The sequence below is a fragment of the Scyliorhinus torazame genome, chromosome 16 (assembly GCF_047496885.1).
Source record: "Scyliorhinus torazame isolate Kashiwa2021f chromosome 16, sScyTor2.1, whole genome shotgun sequence".
Classification (NCBI taxonomy): Eukaryota; Metazoa; Chordata; class Chondrichthyes; order Carcharhiniformes; family Scyliorhinidae; genus Scyliorhinus; species Scyliorhinus torazame.
Window position 1 is genome coordinate 119,194,425 of NC_092722.1, and position 21,259 is coordinate 119,215,683.

The 21,259-nt window shown below is 46.7% G+C and overlaps 1 protein-coding gene across 5 annotated transcripts in view; it reads right to left on the reverse strand.

Moving 5' to 3' along the window:
- LOC140393014 (cGMP-dependent protein kinase 1) overlaps window positions 1-21,259 on the reverse strand; it is a 1,245,261-nt gene that overhangs the window by 750,061 nt on the left and 473,941 nt on the right. For all 5 annotated transcript variants that reach the window (XM_072478937.1, XM_072478935.1, XM_072478938.1 and 2 more), the window contains exon 3: window positions 15,597-15,710. In XM_072478937.1, the coding sequence (XP_072335038.1) occupies window positions 15,597-15,710 (114 nt within the window). The remainder of the gene's footprint in view (window positions 1-15,596; window positions 15,711-21,259) is intronic.

A 21,259-nucleotide genomic window follows, 5' to 3' on the forward strand; every position in this document is an offset into this window, starting at 1 on the left:
CTGCACCCTCTCTAAAGCCACCACATCCTTCTGGTAGTGTGGGGACCAGAATTGAACACTATACTCCAAGTGTGGCCTAACTAAGATTCTATACAGCTGCAACATGACTTGCCAATTCTGCTGTTCACCTTGCCTAGTTTGTCCTGCCGAACTGCATCGCCCCAACACTTATCTGGATTGAATTTCATTTGCCACTGATCAGCCCATCTGACCAGCATGTCTCTGTCCTCCTGTAATCGAAGGCTACCCTCCTCACTATTTACCACCCACCAATTTTCGTATCATCTGCGAGCCTACTGATCAACCCTCCTGCATAAAAGTCCAAATCATTTATATAAACCACAAACAGCAAAGGCCCCCAAAACTGATCCCTGGGGGCGGAGGGGGAGGGGGGGGGGCACTGGACACAAGCTTCCAGTCAGAAATACACCTCTCGACCATCATCCTGCCACTCAGCCAATTCTAGATCCAATTTGCCAAATTTCCTTGGATCCCATGGGTTCTTGCCTTCGCTATCAGTCTCCCATGTTGGGATCTGATCAAAAACCTTGCTGAAGTCCAAGGAGACTATGGCAAATGCATTGCCCTCACCTACACACCTGGTCACCTCATTGAAAATTGTCAATCAAAATGGTCAGACATGACCTCCCCTTAACAAAACCATGCTGACTGCTCTTGATTAATCTCTGCCTTTCCAAATGCAGATTAGTTCTGCCTCTCAGAATTGCTTCCAATAATTTCCCCACCACTGAGGTTAGACTGACTGGCTTGTAGTTTCCTGGTTTATCCCTTCCTCCCTTTTTGAATAGTGGTACCACATTGGTTATCCTCCAGTCCCCCGGAGCACCAATCTGGGGAAGATACCGACATCTTGGCACTGCTTTCACCTGCACCATCCAACATTACGGGCGGCAAGGTGGCCCAGTGGTTAGCACTGCTGCCTCACACCACGGTGGCATAGTGATTAGCACAATTGCTTCACAGCGCCAGTGTCCCAGTTTCAATTCCCGGCTTGGGTCACTGTCTGTGCGAAGTCTACACATCCTCCCCGTGTGTGCGTGGGTTTCCTCCGGGTGCTCCGGTTTCCTCCCACAGTCCAAAGATGTGCAGGTTAGGTGGATTGGCCATGCTAAATTGCCCTTAGTGTCCAAAATTGCCCTTAGTGTTGGGTGGGGTTACTGGGTTACAAGGGTAGGGTGGAGGTGTGGGGTTGGATGGAGTGCTCTTTCCAAGAGCTGGTGCAGACTCGATGGGCCAAGTGGCCTCCTTCTGCACTGTAAATTCTATGATCTCCAGGGATCCAGATTCAATTCCGGCCTCAGGTGACTTGTGTGGAGTTTGCACTTTCTCCCCGTGTCTGCGTGGGTTTCCTCGGGTGCTCCGGTTTCTTCCGCAGTCCAAAGATGTGCAGGTTAGGAGAATTGGCCATGTTAAATTGACCTTAGTGTCCAAAAAGATTAGATGGGGTTACTGGGTTACGGGAATAGGGTGGAAGCGGCGCATGCTCTTTCCAAGGGCCAGTGCAGACTCAATGGGCCAATGGCCTCCTTCTGCACTGTATGGATTCTGTGATGAACATAAAACATACACTGCAGAAGGAGGCCATTCGGCCCATTGAGTCTACACCGGCCCACTTAAGCCCTTACCTCCACCCTATCCCCATAACCCAATAGCCCCTCTTAACCTTTTTTGGTCACTAAGGGAAATTTATCATGGACAATCCACCTAACCTGCCCATCTTTGGATTGTGGGAGGAAACCGGAGCTCCCGGAGGAAACCCACGCAGACACGGGGAGAACGTGCAGACTATGCACAGACAGTGACCGAGCAGGGAATCGAACCTGGGACCCTGGTGCTGTGAAGCCACAGTGTTAATCACTTGTGCTACCGTGCTGCCCCTCTATCGAGACTACCACCTCAGTGAGTAATGTTAGCAACCAGGCTCCTGGGTCACCCTCTGGTAAGCACCATGTACATGCTGCAGCACATCAGGTGGAGGCAGGGACTCCCGTGGGTCCCATCACTGGGGCAGATGCAGAAGCAGAGACAGAATCCACAGGAGGGGGTGTCAGCAACTTTCCAGCACCTTCAAGTACAGCTGAAGGAGTCCACTCGCCCTCACGCACAGGAGATGGCCCCGACAATGTGTGGCATCCAGGCCAACTCTGAAAGGTTGGCAGCTGTGGTGGAAGGCCTGGGGCAATAAGTCAGAGCCATGTGTCAGAAAGTCCAAGGCTCGGGTCACCCTGTGCTGAGAATCAGGCTTCCATACCGTTAATCAGATTAAAATGCATGCAATTCATGGTTTTGCATGGTGCCACCAACAGGGCCTGTAGCTCGCTGCTGCCACCGGGGGGTCAGCACATCACAACACGTTTGACGCCCAGGCCGATCCTGTTTTCCGGCCAATGCTCCATTCTCCACTTGATCGGAGAAACCTGGGGCGAAATTCTCCGTAATCGGCGCGATGTCCGCCGACTGGCGCCAAAAACTGTGCAAATCAGTCCGGCATCGCGCCGTCCCAAAGGTGCGGAATCCTCCGCATCTTGAGCGGCCGAGCCCTGACCTTGAGGGGCTAGGCCCGTGCCGGACTGATTTCCGCCCCGCCAGCTGGCGGGAAAGGCCTCTGGTGCCCGCCAGCTGGCGCGGAAATGACATTGCCGGGCGGCGCATGCGCGGGAGCGTCAGCGGCTGGTCACGGCATCCCCGCACATGCGCAGTGGAGGGGGTCTCTTCCTCCTCCGCCATGGTGGAGACCATGGCGAAGGCGAAAGGAAAAGAGTGCCCCCACGGCACAGGCCCGCCCGCGGATCGGTGGGCCCCGATCGCGGGCCAGGCCACCGTGGGGGCACCCCCCGGGGCAAAATCGGCCCGTGCCCCCCCCCAGGACCCCGGAGCCCGCCCGCGCCGCCTTGTCCCACCGGTAAGCGAGGTGGTTTAATCCACGCCGGCGGGACAGGCATTCTATCGCAGGGGGGGGGCCCGCCAACCGGCGCGGTGCGATTCCCGCCCCCGCCGAATCTCCGGTGCCGGAGAATTCGGCAACCAGCGGGGGCGGGATTCACGTCAGCCCCCGGCGATTCTCCGACCCGGGGGCGGGGGGGTCGGAGAATCCCGCCCCTGATACCGACGACGGAGAATCCAACCCATAATTATCAGAAGAACTTATGATTATTATATCTTGTTTAAAGAACACTAAATCACAGGCCAACATTTTATAGAATGGTAACACTCCAAATGGAGGTGATTCTGATGTAGAAAACTGTAAATAGCAGAGGGAGCTCTAAATAATGGACAGCCACCAGACTGAAGGCAGAGAATGGGGATTTCTAACTGGTACAAAGTCCCCCAAATCACTTCAAGATTGATGAACAAGATGATCGAAGGTGATGACATTGAAAAATTGTTGAAGCCATGAAAGGACAAACATGAGGCACTAATGTTATTAAATCTGAAAAGAATATTGATCAAATACCACAAAACCCAGGCCATCATCAACTTGAATAATTATCTGGTCAAAATCGAAAGAAAAAAACACTGGTAACTGAAACCTGCGTACTTAAGGCTAAAATTGTGGGCTAAACAAAGGATGCTTCTGTAATCATTAATGATACAATCATAATATATCTTCATTCAAATTACCAAAAGCACCTAACCATACTGCACATTATGCCCCATTATTTGAGGACAGGCACAGTGTCAAGCACCAAATGAACTGACAGAATCCTATTCTATATTAATGAAGGTTTCAATTATTTTGCAGCAACAATGTGCAATCTTCCATGGATAAAAACACCTTAAAAACACCTCAGCTCTATTGGATTTGGTTTCAGATTAGACTAACCCATACAATCGCTCAGAATAATTTTAAAATTCTGATAATTGAAGGTGAGCCGAGGAAGCTTTTCTACTTTGCCTCATTAGGAGCTGCTTTAGTTCAGTGACTTGCTTGATGAACACACAGGGGATACTGCTATGGGATCACCCATTTCTTCTAGAATTTCTGAAATCTCCATGCAACACATTGACAAGACACAAAAATAAAAAACCAACAACCTCATTTTTCTTCTTCCCCAAGAAAGCACAATCTGCTCATTACTAGAATTTTATTCTCAGTACAAACATCAGCTCAGCAGCCAAATTACAGCCCGAGACTTCATGCAGTTTACTTCAACTATCACTGCATCATGATTCAGAGGCCTAGGGAAAGATTTAACTGGCCAATTTCGTGATTGGAGTCAGGGATTGGTAATTGTTATGACCCGCACGGGTCTTATAAGGTAGGGATGATTTTTTATGATAAATTTAGAGTGTCCAATTATTTTTTTTCCAATTCAGGGGCAATTTAGTGTGGCCAACCCACCTACCTTGCACAGTTTGGGGTTTGTGGGCATGAGACACACCCAGACACGGGGAGAATATGCAAACTCCACACGGACAGTGACCCAGGGCCGGGATCGAATCTGGGACCTCGGCGCTGTGAGGCAGCAGTGCTAACCACTGCGCCACCGTGCCGCCCTTAGGGTAGGGATGATTAACTACCCAGAGGATCTTACAGAATATGAGCTCCCCTGATAAGAGGGTGGAGGATCCTTCGCAAAATTTGCTTTGTATAAATGGAGTTGGCCAGTAAGGCACCAACCAGAGAAGACCCAATACTGAAGTTGTACATAATAGTAAAGTGTAACATTAAGTAAGTTTTTGTTTGTGACCAACTTGGTATCGACTCTTCATGCCCCTTACAAAAGAAATAAGATGGCCACTGCGCACCAAAGGCTAAAACTCACTTCCATTTTCATCTCTGACTATTTTCAACAGAGTGGGAATGGATGTGGGTCGAAAACCCCACATTTTACTGTTTAGAAATTTCTAGCAATCTTATGGAAGTGGGCATTTCAGAGCTTGTGAAATTTTCAGCAAGGTGACTGCATTTTGGATGTCTTCCTGAAACACGCCTGCAGAATGGAGGCTGGAGGGATGTTAAACATAAGAAAAATCGGTGTTGCCCCCTTTACATTTCAACATAAAGTGCTGTTGTATCGGCAACTGTAACGACTGATAACAGTGCTGTAATTGGAAAAGGTAAGTACTCATTGAATAATGTGTTTGCCAGGTTGTTACTTCTGACAACGGGCTAACTTGTCAAGTGAATGAATAATATTTTAAAAAGTGGAACAGTCTTTAGAGCCAATGGAATCCAAGGCAAGTTGTCAACTTGGATCCAAAATTGGCTTATTAATGGGAGGCAATGGGTGATGGTGTAGGATTGCTTTTGTGATCAGAAAGATGTGACCAACGGTGTACCGCAGGGATCGGTCCTGGGATCCTTGTGTTTCTTAAGGACTCGAATGTGAATGTAGAAGGTATAATTAGTAAGTTTGCAGATGACACAAAAGTCATCTCACCTCAATAGACTTGATAGTGAGGAGGATAATCTTGGGTTACAGACTGATATTGATCAGCTGTGAAGTTGGGCAGAGCAATTGTAGACGGAATTTAATCCTGGTAAGTGTGAGGGGATGCATTTTGGGAGGTCTAATAGGGGTAGAATATAACAATGAATGGTAGATTCTTAGGGAGTATTGAGGAACAAAGGGGCCTTGGTGTACAAGTCCCTGAAGGTGGCAGCTCAGGTAGATAGGATGGTGAGGAAGGCATAAAGAATGCTTGCCGACATTAGCCAGGCATAGAATATAGGAGCAGGGAGATCTTGGAACAACTTTATAAAATATTGGTTAGACCTCAGATGGAATATTGTGTGCAGTTCTGGTCACCACACTATCGAAATAATGTGATTGTACTGTAGGGGACGCCAGGGAGATTCAGCAGGATGATGCCTGGAATGGAAAGTTTTAGCTACGTGGAGAGACTGGATAGGCTGGGTTTGTTTTCCCTGGAGCAGCGGAGATAGAGGGGGATCTGATAGAGGTATATAAAACTTTGAGAGGCACAGATAGGGTAGATTGTAAGAATCATTTCCCCATGGCAGATGTGTTTTGGACCAGAGGGCATAGGTTTAAGGTGAGGAGTACATGATTTAGAGGGGACCTGAGGAAAATATTTTTCAGCCTGAGGGTGGTGGAAATATGGAACCAACTACCTGGAGGTGAAAGCAGGCACACTCGCAACATTTATGAAGCATCTGGGCAAGCACTTAAATCACCAAGGCGTAGTAGGCTATGGACCAAGTGCTGGTGATTGTTATTTGATGGTTGGCATAGTGGGGCAACAGTATCTGTGCTGTATGACTCTTTGACAATGACAATAGATTAACTCTTGGATAAAGTGCTAACATTGAAAGGCTAGCTCAGTGTGAGGTACAGAGATAATTGTCGGGATTCTCCAATCCTGCGGTCAAGTTCTGATGCCGGCTTGAAAAGTGGCGCGAGCCACTCCGGCATCAACGGACCTTAACTGTCAGGTATCCACCCCTTTCTAGGGAGCTTCCTATGACGCTGGAGTGGTGTTCGCAGCTCCGGCGCCCGAAAACTAGCGTGCCACGGCTGACGTGAGTCCGTGCATGCGTGCCACAGCCGGCGCGAGACCGCGCAGGCGCGCCATGGCCAGTGCGAGTTTGTGCATGCGCATGGGTTCCCGTCTCCACGCCAGCCCCCGGGCAATATGGCGGAGCCCTACAGGGGCTGGCACGGAACTAGCCCGCCCACCGATCGGTAGGCCCCAATCGTGGGCCAGGCCACTATGGAGGCCCCCTCCGCCCTCCCCCTGGGTTGGATCCCCCCACTCCATCCACCAGGACGGCCCCCGCAAACAGAACTCCGAGGTCCAGCCAGGTGGAACCATACGTAACCCACGCCGGCGGGACTCGGCCAAACTCGGCGGGCACTCGGCCCGTCGAGGTCCGAAGAATCGCCGGGGGGGGGCGCTTTCAACGGCCTCCGACCAGCGTGGCGGCAATCCCGCGGGTGCCCGAAAATCGGCGCCGGAGAATCGGCGAGCCGGCGTCGGGGCGGCATGGCGCAATTCTCGCCACCCCTTCCCCCCCCCACCCCCCGGCGATTCTCCGACCCGGGTCGGAGAATCGCAGCCAATTTGTTTAAACTCTCCCCACACTTTCATTTATTCTTTTCAAAACAGCTCGGGTGCCTTTTAGTCTGTTTGAAAGCTTTGACAGATGCCTGAGCATTTGGCTGTCTTCAAAGGCACAAATGGAACCTGTACTATAGGGTTTGTTTACACAGCTGTTCTAGGAAATTATAATTTGATGGCTTGGCTGCCTTACAAAACATTAATGGATTTTCACTGCAGGGTTTATTGACATTGCTGTCCTGGAGAATGTGTGTTCAATGGTTTTGACATATTTATGAACTTCGGAAAAGGACATTGGTTTTAAGTCAATTTTCCAAAGCATTTGTTTGTTTTGACTGATAGTGTAAATATGAAATAAAATCAGAAAATACTGGAAAGACTCAGCAGGTGAGGCAGCATCCTTGGACAGAGAAACAGAGTTAACAGTTTAGCGAATATCTTTCATCAGAACAAACCACTTCTGTTCTATGCAGCAACTTTTCTCCCTTCAGTGGCTGAATTCCTTTCAATAACAAATCATTGTTAATTCCTCTGAAGGAATCATAAAATGGTTACATCACAGGACGTGGCCATTTGGCTCTTGGCAGCTCTCTACAAAAGCAAATCAGTTAGCCCCATTCTGTCACACGTTCATGTGGGCCCTCAAATATTTTCTCTTCAGAATCTTCTCCAATTCCCTTTTGAAAATCACCATTAACTCTTCTGCAGTGCACTCCAGGTTCTAACCACTCACCACTTAATTAGGTTTCCCCCTCATGTCGCAATTGGTTCTTCTGTCAATCACCTTAAATCTACCCTTTGGTTGTCAATACTTCTGCAATGGGAATAATTTCTCTCCATATCTGCACTCTCCAGAACACTCATGACTTTTAATCCCTCAATCAAAATTCCTCTCAACCTTATAAGGAGAACAACACGGTTTCTCTAACCATTCCATGTCACTAAAATTTTCTCATCCCTGGATCCATTCTTGCAAATATTCTTGGCATCGCCTCAAAAACCTTCACATAAGGTGTGGTGCCCGGAATTGGACATAATAGGTGGGATTTTCTGACCATTCTTACCGGTGATATCCTCTCATCCTGCAGATGGTGACCTGCCTTTTGGGTAGCTGGGATCTGCAAAATTGATTTGGGTTATTAAAGGGAGGGAAGCTCACAAAGTTTTCATTTTTAAATGGGGTTCATTGTTTTTTTGCCTTATGCTGCAAGGATGTATGAACATAATTTTTTTTTAAATGAAAGCTCCGCCTAAAAGCAATAAGTCCTTGAAGATCTTACCGAAGGAGGTGCAAGTGAATGAGCACGGCAACCAAATAATTTCCATCTCTATGAATGACGTTCCACTCTGCATGATGTAAGTAGCCAAGTGGGTGAATACCATCTTAAAGGTCTATTGTGGCAGCCAATAAATATAAAAGAAGCTCAATGCAATCAGGAGAATGCCAATGTAGATGTACCCAACTTGGCATACATGCTTACTCTGTCGATATAGAAGACATGGACCCAATATAAATAGCCACTCCTTTGAGTACAAAGATAACTTTTAACTTGTTTACATATAATTGTCGCACATAATTGCAGTCGGGCACAATAATCATTTACTCGCAGCAGTGCAAAGTTCAACCTGTAATGAGTGGAAGTACCAGTCTAGTTGGTTTGTAATGGCTAGGAACACAGAATGATGCAGTTCTGGCCAGTCGGTTATGACTTAGTGGGCTCAGTTAATTGTTAACATCTTCGTAAATGTGCTCTACTTACAGATTAAGATACTACACAAAGCTGGGACACACCCAGGCATGTGCCCAGTCAGTTCAAGCAGTCCACCCTCGGAAATAGCATGGGCCGAGAATGGGGCGTCAGACCCGCCATCGGATCCGACGACTTCCCGCGATTCTCCGCCGACCGGAGAATCACCGCCAGTCGTGCGCGGTCGACGTGGCGCCGGTCAGGAGCTGTTGAAAGAGGCCCCCGTGGCGATTCTCTGCGTACGACCGGCCGAGTTCCCGCTGGCGTGGTTCACATATGGTTCCACCCAGCGGGAGCTCGGAGTCGTGGTTACAGTGGCCGCCCTGGTGGGTGACGGGGGGATCCGTCACCGGGGGGGGGGGGCTCCACGACGGCCAGGCCCGCGATCGGGAGCCACCGATCGGCACGCGATCTGGGGGGGGCCTACATCTTCAGCACCGCGCGCATGCCTGGACCCACGGCCGGAAGTGCAGGGCCCCTTATCAGCAGCCAGAGTTGCGTGGAGCACTCCGGGGCCCTGCTAGCCCCCTTAAAAATGGAGAATCACATCCGGACTTTCTCGAACAAAGTCCGGAGTGATTCGCGCCGTTTTCTTGCGGGTGTGAGGACACAGCCCCATTATTGGAGAATCCTGCCCATGGTTTTTTTTGGTTACAGGTCTGTGAATGAGATTGGCAAGAAAAAGATTGAAATAAGGGTGCCACCAGAGAGTAATTATTCCCCCATTTAGGGTTATCCATCTCACACTGACACACTTTCTTAATCCTCAGCTTAGTCTCTACATTTGGCAATCCTATTTCACTTTGAAGCCACTTTGGGAAGCGTTGTAAGTCCTCCTTCATTTCTCTTCTTACAGCTTCTTCTCAAAGTAAACAGACCAGAGCAAGTGGCATCACAGGTCAGGTACTTCACAGTTAGTTGCATCAATCAGTCTATCTAGCTGGAGGACAGAGTGTGAGTCGTGAGTTTGAGGGACGTAAACCAAGTTTTCCAAAATTGAAAAGCAGCCAGTGCAGGTAGGAGGGAAGACAAGGAAATATCGGGTTAGGATGAGAGTCTGCAGTCTCTACATTTGTCATGTAGGCAAGAAATTGGTATTGAAGCAATTTGTATGTTCTTCAAGATGTCTTCTCACACAAGTCAGACTTGCACAGTTGGACTGTGGCTCTTAATGTTGTTGGAACTTCTCATAATCTTACAGCCAGGCACTCAATGCTACAACTATCTCCATAGGGCTACATCAACTTGTCCTCCATATCACAGAGGACTGAAGACATAGTCATGGATTGTATTGTGGTTTAAGCACACCTCATAGACTCACAATGGGAAGCTCATGCATAGATTTCACACCACGGGCGAAATTCTCCGGAAACGGCGCGATGTCCGCCGACTGGCGCCCAAAACCGCACCAATCAGACGGGCATCGCGCCACCCCAAAGTTGCGGAATGCTCCGCATCTTTGGGGGCCGAGCCCCAACATTGAGGGGCTAGGCCGATGCCGGAGGAATTTCCGCCCCGCCAGCTGGCGGAAACGGCCTTTGTTGCCCCACCAGCTGGCGCGGAAATGACATCTCGGGTCAGCGCATGCGCGGGAGCGTCAGCGGCCGCTGACAGTTTCCCACGCATGCGCAGTGGAGGGAGTCTCTTCCACCTCCGCCATGGTGGAGACCGTGGGCCAAGTGAGTGAAATCAGAAGTGTGCAGTGATGTGGGTGATGTGCAGTGATGTGGGTGTTCTGGATCACAAACAGGTCACCAACACTGGAAGTGGTGCAACTCTATTTTATTATAAGATTAACTATATTAACATACTTGAACTGTGGGTAAATGCAATACCAGCCTTAACTGTTGACCCTTCCCTAGTCCTAACCAGGTGATGCACTCAGCACACGGTGAATGTCTGTGTTGCAGGCTGTGAGCTCTGTGCTCCGAGCTGGCTGCTACTAGAATGCGCGGGAACTCTCCTGTCCCCTGTCTTTATAGTGTGTGTGCTCTCACTGGTGATTGGCTGGGGTGTTGTGTATGCTGATTGGTCCCACTGCATGTCTATCAGTGTGTGTCTGCACCATTATATACTGGTGTATATTTTGACATGCAGCTCAGGTAATATTACCATCCTTTGCATGTTCAAACCTCCCAAGCTGACAAAATGGATTATGGAGCCTTTGGCTAGACTGTGAAGCAGCCTCCTGACGGAATGATATTTTATCTGCATTCTGCTCTGGCACTTCTAATTGGTTCTAAACTTTGTATAGTTACAAAGGAGTTCAAAACCTTGAAATCGTAGAATCCGAGTATTGATACAGAGCAGGAAGAGGCCATTAGGTCCATCTTGTCTGCACCAGCTCTCAAAACGCGCATCATGCATTTCCCCGTACCCCTGCGTATTGTTTCTATTCAAATAACCATCCAATGCCCTCTTGAATGCCTTGATTGAATTTGCCTCCACCACACTTCCAGGCAGTGCAATCCAGACCTGAACCATTCACTGTGTTAAAAAGTTTTTACTCATGTCACATTTGCTTCTTTTGCAAATCACTTTAAATCTGTGCTCTCACATTCTTGATCCTTTTTCATGAGGGAACAGTTTCTCCCTATCTATTCTGTCCAGCCCCCTCATGATTTTGAACATCTCAACCAAAACTCCTCTCAGCTTTCTGCTCTCCAAGGAGAATAGTCCCAACCTCTCCAATCTATCCTCATAACTGAAGTTTCTCAAGGCTGGAACCATTTTGAATCTCTTCAGCACTCTTTCCAATGCATTCACATCCTTGCTATAGTGTGGCACCCAGAACTGTACACAATATTCCAGCTGAGATTTAATTAGTGTCTTGTATAAATTCAGCATAACCTCCTTGTTCTTGTACCCCATGCTTCTATTAATAAAATAATCCAGACAAGATGGGCTGATAGTTAAGGCATATGGCAGGCAATAGATAACTAACAATGTCAACATTCTGGATGATACTTCTGTGGTCAGAAACCATCTGAATCTTTGGAGTACCATTGGACTCATAGGACTTTCACAGCTGCAACATGCAAGGCATCAGCAATCATCAAGACTTCAGTAGAGTCTCACTGAGCAAGCTGACGAGGGGTTGAACAACCATGGGGGGGAAAAATGCAAGATTCTTGACGCAGAGGTAGATAAACAACCACTGCCAAAAAACTGTCACAGCAAATTCAACCAACCTAGTTTGATGAATGAGACCAAAGTAGGCCAGGTCTGTTGCGCAAGTCATGTGATTACTTTATAAGGGACACATGTATGCTGAGTTTAACCTTGTCCACCAATGGGTAACTCAATTTAACTATTGAAATGCAGATGGAGCTCACCTGTGGCACTGTCGCCTTCCTACTGTAGACTTTTGAGCCCTAAAAGTTAGGTGTGTCCAATGTTATGCTCTGCATGCGTCACCAGCAATGCTCCACATTAGTGGCAGAAACTTGCGAAGATGGGACTCAGATCCGGAGCATTCTTAAATCTGCCAAAGCTTCAGCTGTTGATCATTGCAGTATTCATCAATGCAGATGGTCAGCAATGCAGATGGTTATGCCAGTGCCAGCATCTACGTTGCTTATATTTCATGACCAGACATAGGATAATTCCCTAACTAGTTCAAAGAACAATTCTAAACTTATGAGCTAATGGATCAAATCTTGCTGGACCTGGGCACATCATAGTGCATGCCATTAGTTGAAATTTAGCTCCTAAATGTTTTACCCTGTAAAATGCTAGAAGTGCGAGCCAAACAATATCATAGTGGCATTTGGGGCCTGTATAAATGGTGTTGGTGGTGTGGTTGGGGTGGGGGGGGGGGGGGGGGGGGGGGACACCAATGATTTTTCACCCTCACCAATTAAATTTCAAGATGGAGACAGAAACAGAGGAACAAGGAAAATAAATGTGAGTCAAATCAGATAAAGAGAGAGAAACATCTAAAGGAACACAAATAATGGATAGAGAGAGGGGGAAAAATTGACAAAAGTAAACAATATATAAATAATACAATATATAAACTTTTACATTTTCAAAATCTCAGTTTACTGTCTGCAAGAATGAGACACCAGTTTAATTTGTTCCTTCCTGGGTCAGAGAGATTCACTGGCATTGCCTTCATCATGATCATGTTGTTAACAGGGCAGTCATGATGTTAAACATGAGCCCTGGCTTTCTGTAGTGAGTTCAATGGAAAATTAATGTACAAATTCTTAAAACTAACCCGATGGCAAGGGCAAGATGTCATTTGTGTGTGCGATGAGAAACCACCAGATTCTGGAGATTCGGAGCTCACTGCATATCCTGTCTTTGCCTGAACTTGCTGGTCATTCCATCATAAATAGCTACATGCCTCAGGAACTCAATTATTCTTCCAGAAACATTTGAGCCATTGTTTTAGCCCCTATAGATAGGGTGATTTGATAGTCAGTGACTCCCAACTAACAGCAGCACTGACAGGTAGCATGGGACAGGGAAACAAGAGCATTTTATTCCTGACCTTCCCTCTATTTCGATAGATAGATCAGAGATCATAATTTGCTTGGCATTTCTCTGCCAAGATTGGTATGAACCAGGTGTTACATTTAATTTAGGACATTCAAAATTTGTCAGCTAAACCCTTATTGGGCAGTAGAGAAAGTTATTTGATGTGACTCTTGGGAGGAATAAAACTGTTCCCCAACCTGCTATTACAACTTACTAAAAGGTCAAATGTTGCAAATATTCTAAATATTTCTGTGTATGCAACACGAATGAGTTCCAGTAGGCAGTAAAAATAGGTTCGTTTTTCAGGCATTTCATTAAACCGCTTTCTTCCCGCTCGCAAGTTTTGAAGGCACAATCATAGGAATTATAGCAGTCTTACTGAGATGCAGCAGTCTCATTAAATTGAAGTTCACTAGTGTTATGATCTTGACTTTGAGATTTTTTTCTGGTAGAATACATTTTGTGGCGGTATGAATCCGAATGAGATTTTGTGCACATTTTTCACTGATACAGACACAGTATCAGGCAAAAAACCTGTGTGTAATGGTGCTTTTAATGTCTCAGACTGTCTAGAGAACTGGTAATAAGCACCAAACCGATCAACATCAGCTTGGATTGCCAGTTTGTACAATAGGGGGGATTAAAAAAAAAAGCCATAATGGAAATTGTGAAAGTCCACTGCCTCATGTTTGTAACACCCCAACTCTGCAAATCCACTGGTTCAACTGCTAATCTCTCCAAACATTTAACTCCACCAACATTCACAACAGGGATTGTTTATCGTATGTGGGTGGCCCTCAGGATAACCAACTCAATTGGGGATTCCGCGCACAATGCACTCACAAACACACACACATACTATGTATGGTGAGCACAACACACAGCAAGAAAATAAAAAAAGGACAAATAATACAAATCAATAAAAGAAAATAATTAAAAATATGCAAGTTAACAAGTCAGCAATTCTGAAGCTTTCCACAGGCATTTGAGTGCAGGCAGAAGGACAAATTTCAGGAGTGTCACTGGATAGTCATCTCAATTTTCTCCACTCTGTGTACAGGAATATAGGGCAGGAGTGGGCATTCAGTCCCTCTGGCCAGTTCAGCCATTCAATGTTAATGTTTATCTTAAACTCTGTAAGCAGCTAGTAATCCTACATGTGGAGTATGCACAGTTTGGAATCCACTTTTGCCCAGAGATATACGAATTTATAGAGAGAGCACAAAGAGGCATTAGCAGGAAAATGGAAATATAAGCATTTAGGAATTCTTGGATTACAATTTTTAGAGAAAATTGACTTTTGATTTAGTTTAAGTCTTTAAATTGAGACAGGGCCTGACTATCTCTAAGTCTGAAAAGTTATTTCTTCGCAATGAGAGTATTTTGCATGGTCATCAGTATAAACTGCAGAAATTTGGTTCATGTCTTGATATTCGTAAGAAAAACATCACATAGAATTGTTGATACTTGGAATGCTTTGCCTGATTTTGTTGCAAATGCTGAAAACGTAGTGACTTTTAGAAGATTTGTCAGAAACATAGTGTGATTCCTATGTATGTACTGTCTGATGTTGTTGATGTTTTTGTTTTTAATATTGTGCCCATGTGCTTCACACTGTATGGCAGTGAAGATAAATAAATAACAATAATCATTTTGTATTAGCCTGAATGCAAACTTTTATCACATTTTTGTGTGTATGTGCGTGGTGTGTATGTTTGTATGGCTGGGTGTGTCTGTGTGTTTTCAACAATATTGTATTAAAATTGAGAAAAAAATAAGTTTTTCAAATTGTGGTGTTTCCAAACAGACCATGCAATGTCTTTGTTTCATATAAAATCTTGTAAATTGTACAGCAAAATCAGAAATGACTACTATTAAAACTACAATGTGCAGCAGTTACAATTTAAAGAGGACCTTATTAAGGACTGCAATCACAGTATAATTTGCCAATTGCTGCAAATCCTCGTTCAAACTAAAGGTTTGTGGAACAAATGATCCTTCTAATTTGAAATTGGAGGACTTAAGGTTATGGTTCTTTGGAAATCCATTCCCCACTGCCTCAAATAAAACTCAGAAAGCCTAATTGACTGTCTCCATGAATTCACATTAGGTCCAAGTGGATAATTACAAAATATATATTGCGCATCAAACATGACCTATCCAGTTCTTGAGGATTGGGGAAGAATTGTGTTAAATGCATCTTTGAACATTACACAAGGTACATATTTCCTGGGTCACAGAACAAGAAATTAGCAAAGCTATGCAATTATAATGCGATCAGACAGTCAGCACACTGTGCACCAAAGAGGAGCTTACTTTTCACTGTAGCTGTCCTGGTGCAATTGTACAGAATGGCAAGTTCACCAAACACCTTGCCTGGTCCCATTGTGCATAGCTTAACTCCTTCTTTTGTCACTTCAACCTTGCCCTCTGAAAGAAAAAGAAAAAGCACACATTGTTGTTTCCTGCTTTATCTGAACACGATTCAAGAGTTTCGAATGACAATGTAAACTATACAAGGTTCAATTTCCCAATTCTCCACTCCCAGCACAGGCTTGGAATATATTACAAAATTGCAGGTCCCCATCATGCGATTTTCTGTTCCATAGCTGAAGCAGAGTAATATTAACCCTCTATTCCATAGTTTCCAAATAGTCTCTTGTATATTAATGTGTATTTATGCATTATATAAATTTGTTGGCTCTTGATGTGCATATTATAGAGATAAAAAGTGTCTGCACACACGACACATGGCTTCATTAATTGAGTTTTTAGCAGCACACTGAAAACAGTACAACTCTTCATAACACGATTCATAATTGTCATTTTTCATAAGGAAGGCTTCAAGGTTTTCTATGAACTCACAAAATGTTTCATTTATCTCTGTAATATCACAGCGCTATGTAACCAAAATAGCTCTCTTTTCATTATAGATGGCTCCTTTTTCTGTTCAAACGTGTCTGTTGCAAATAGGCAAACCGCAGATAATTTGATAACAGCAGCAATCTTCATCTCAAGCTATTTGACATACGAGTTTTAAAATTTAAGAAAGAATATTTTAACGGCAACCAAATCACATTGACACTGATTGAGGTCACTGATAAGTGGGACAAATTCTAAACCACTCCTCACTGTCCATGAGGAAACTCACCAGCCAGTAGCACATCGTGTTATGAGATATAGATGCAGAGAAACTACACAACAGCTTTGATTCCCAGACTATGCTGTATCAGCTGAAAGGCTGTGATTGAAGGAAGAAATCCGCCCAAGATCCTGGGTGGGATTATCTGATCCTGAGGCTAAGTGTTGGCGCTGTCGTAAACGCCCTCGCGTTTTCCGACGGCGTCAACATGGCCTCAGGATCAGCAATTCTGACACCTACAGGGGGGCCAGCACGGCACTGGAGCGACGCACGCCGCTCCAGCTGCCGATTCCCGGTGTCAGATGGGGGCCGCAGGACTGCGCATGAGCAGTGGGGCCGGCGCCAATGCGCGCATGCGCAGTCGCTCCCTTCTCCGCACCGGCCCCGATGCAACATGGCAAAGGGCTACAGGGGCCGTTGGGGAACAAAAGAGGCCCCCAGCCTAAGAGGCCGGTCCGACAATCGATAGGCCCCGATCGCGGGCCACGCCACAGCGGAGGCCCCCATAGGGGTCGGACACCCCTCCCCCCCCCCCACCAAGCCACCCCCAGATGCATCCACGCCGAGGTCCCGCCGAGTAAGAGCAGGTGTGGACGGCGCCGGCGGGACTCAACTTTTTTAGCATGACTCCTTGGCCCATCCCGGGCCAAGAATCGCCGGGGGGGCCCTGTAGAACGGCCCCCGACCGGCGCCGCACCGACCGCGGCAGCGCCAATGGCGCCGATTCTCCGTGCTCCAGAGAATCGGTAGACCGACGTCAGGGTAGCGTGGCACAATTTGCGCCGGTCCCGGCGATTCTCCGGCCGGCTCCGGGGTGAGAGAATCCCGCCCCCTGAGTCACAATCACAAGCTCATTGATCACTGCTGAATAGGACATAAATGTGGATGGGGAAAGGGTAATCAATTACTATCTATGCCTAATGCTCCCTGCATGGAGGGTTTCTGCCAATTGTGGAAACACACAAGATCAATTTGGACCTTTAGAAGAGAAACTGAAGGTAAAGAAAACATGGGGGAAAATCCAAAGATTTCCAGTGGCACTGAGCACCGAGGTTTGATAGTTGGAGTTCAGCTCCGTCTGTTTACATAGAACATAGAACGATACAGTGCAGTACAGGCCCTTCAGCCCACGCTGTTGCACCGAAACAAAAGCCATCTAACCTACATTATTCCATTATCATCCATATGTTTATCCAATAAACTTTTAAATGCCCTCAATGTTGGCGAGTTCACTACTGTTGCAGGTAGGGCATTCCACGGCCTCACCACTCTTTGCGTAAAGAACCTACCTCTGACCTCTGTCCTATATCTATTACCCCTCAGTTTAAAGCTATGTCCCCTCGTGCCAGCCATTTCCATCCGCGGGAGAAGGCTCTCACTGTCCACCCTATCTAACCCCCTGATCATTTTGTATGCCTCTATTAAGTCTCCTCTTAACCTTCTTCTCTCCAACGAAAACAACCTCAAGTCCATCAGCCTTTCCTCATAAGATTTTCCCTCCATACCAGGCAACATCCTGGTAAACCTCCTCTGCACCCGCTCCAAAGCCTCCACATCCTCCCTATAATGCGGTGACCAGAACTGTACGCAATACTCCAAATGCGGCCGTACCAGAGTTTTGTACAGCTGCAACATGACCTCATGACTCCGGAACTCAATCCCTTTACCAATAAAGGCCAACACTCCATAGGCCTTCTTCACAACCCTATCAACCTGGGTGGCAACTTTCAGGGATCTATGTACATGGACACATAGATCCCTCTGCTCACCCACACTTCCAAGAACTTTACCATTAGCCAAATATTCCGCATTCCTGTTATTCCTTCCAAAGTGAATCACCTCACACTTCTCTACATTAAACTCCATTTGCCACCTCTCAGCCCAGCTCTGCAGCTTATCTATGTCCCTCTGTAACCTGCTACATCCTTCCACACTGTCGACAACACCACCGACTTTAGTGTCGTCTGCAAATTTACTCACCCACCCTTCTGCGCCTTCCTCTAGGTCATTGATAAAAATGACAAACAGCAACGGCCCCAGAACAGATCCTTGTGGTACGCCACTTGTAACTGAACTCCATTCTGAACATTTCCCATCAACCACCACCCTCTGTCTTCTTTCAGCCAGCCAATTTCTGATCCACATCTCTAAATCACCCTCAATCCCCAGCCTCCGTATTTTCTGCAATAGCCTACCGTGGGGAACCTTATCAAACGCGTTACTGAAATCCATATACACCACATCAACTGCTCTACCCTCGTCTACCTGTTCAGTCACCTTCTCAAAGAACTCGATAAGGTTTGTGAGGCATGACCTACCCTTCACAAAGCCATGCTGACTATCCCTGATCATATTATTCCTATCTAGATGATTATAAATCTTGTCTCTTATAATCCCCTCCAAGACTTTACCCACTACAGACGTGAGGCTCACCGGTCTATAGTTGCCGGGGTTGTCTCTGCTCCCCTTTTTGAACAAAGGGACCACATTTGCTATCCTCCAGTCCTCTGGCACTATTCCTGTAGCCAATGATGACATAAAAATCAAAGCCAAAGGTCCAGCAATCTCTTCCCTGGCCTCCCAGAGAATCCTAGGATAAATCCCATCAGGTCCCGGGGACTTATCTATTTTCAGCCTGTCCAGAATTGCCAACACCTCTTCCCTACGTACCTCAATGCCATCTATTCTAATAGCCTGGGTCTCAGCATTCTCCTCCACAACATTATTTTTTTCCTGAGTGAATACTGACGAAAAGTATTCATTTAGTATCTCGCCTATCTCTTCAGACTCCACACACAACTTCCCATCCCTGTCCTTGACTGGTCCTACTCTTACCCTAGTCATTCGCTTATTCCTGACATACCTATAGAAAGCTTTTGGGTTTTCCTTGATCCTACCTGCCAAATACTTCTCATGTCCCCTCCTTGCTCGTCTTAGCTCTCTCTTTAGATCCTTCCTCGCTACCTTGTAACTATCCATCGCCCCAACTGAAACTTCACACCTCATCTTCACATAGGCCTCCTTCTTCCTCTTAACAAGAGATTCCACTTCTTTGGTAAACCACGGTTCCCTCGCTCTACGCCTTCCTCCCTGCCTGACCGGTACGTACTTATCAAAGTTTACCAGAGTCTCACACTATAATCTAAAGCAGATCACAATACATCCGTCACTGGAAAACACGAAACAAGTTCAAGTCACAAAGCACACCTTACACCTACTGGTCCTCACAGACTTAATGTCAGAAATTCCTTTCAATCCATTTTCAGATCTGAAGTGGGGCAATGTGAAACATTCCATTCAACCAGAAGGCTGAGGTCGGCCTGAAATTTGATCCTGGTCCTCATCACAACTTACTTACTGAGATGCAAGCTTTTGTCATAACTCCCCGAAGAGATGGCCATTTTAAAGAAAAGAATACTGCACTCCTACCATGGAAAGAAGAGTGAGAGAGGGGGTGATGAGGGGTGGGGGTTGAGTGGTAGGGATGTATGGAGTGGTTATGGATGGAGAACATAGAACATAGAACATTACAGCACAGAACAGGCTATTCGGCCCTCGATGTTGCGCCGACCTTTGAAACCACTCTAAAGCCCATCTACACTATTCCCTTATCATCCATATGGGGTCCTAAGGCCTTCTTTAAGCGGGTTAACAGGAGTATTATGGGGTTCGTATGGGCAAAGAAGACTCCGGGGGTGAGAAGGGTGTTCTTGGAGCGGAGCAGGGACAGGGAGGGTGTCAGCATTGCCAAACCTATGTGGGTACTATTGGATTGCTAACGTGGCAATGGTACGTAATGGAGGGGGAAGGGGTGGCGTGGAAGAGGCTGGAGATGGCATCCTGTGTGGGCACGAGCCTGGGGGCGCTGGTGACGGCACCCCTACCGCTTCCTCCGACGAGGTACACCACAAGCCCGGTGGTAGCAGCGACCCTCAAAATCTGGGGACAATGGAGACACCACAGGGGGGAGGTGGGGGCTTCGGTGTGGTCCCCAATACAGGAGAAACATCGGTTTGTCCCGGGGAAAATGGATGGGGGGTTCCTGAGTTGGCACAGAACAGGTATTAGAAGGACGGGGGACCTGTTCATAGACGGGAAGTTTGCGAGCCTTGGGGAGCTGGAGGAGAAATTCGGGCTCCCCCCGGAAATGCTTTCAGATATATGCAGGTAACGGCGTTCGATAGGCGACAGGTGGTGGGGTTCCGCTGCTGCCGGCGCGCAGGGTCCAGGACAGGGTGCTTTCGGGGGTGTGGGTTGGAGAGGGTAGGATCGCGGCAATTACCAGGTGATGCAGGAGGAGGAGGAGGCCTTGGCGGAGGAGTTAAAAGGTAAGTGGGAGGAGGAGCTGGGGAAGGAGATTGACGAGGGTATGTGGGTGCATGCCCTGGGAAGAGGGGGAGGCAGGCAATGGGGGAGTTATTGAGTGAAAATTGGAGTCAGGAGAACATTCCAGCTCCTCCTGGGTCCAGAGCAATAATTTTCACCATGTTTTTTTTTGAGCAGAGTGAACCTTTGATTCAACAATCTTAACACTCTACAAACCTTGGGCATTACATACAGGTAAGGCCTTGTAAAGTTGCCTGGCTGCCATTAGCATCAAAGATTGATTAAGAGGGGGAAAAACAGAGCATGAGAGTAAATCTGCAAGTAAAATAAAAGTGGACTGTAAAACCTCTTAAAGTATATAAAAAGAAAAAGATTGGTGATGACAAATGTAGGTCCCTTACAGTCCGAAACAGGAGAGATTATAATAGAGAACGAGGAAATGACTAAGCAGTTAAACAACTACTTTAGTTCGGTCTTCGCAGAGGAAGACACAGATAGATTCCCAGAAATG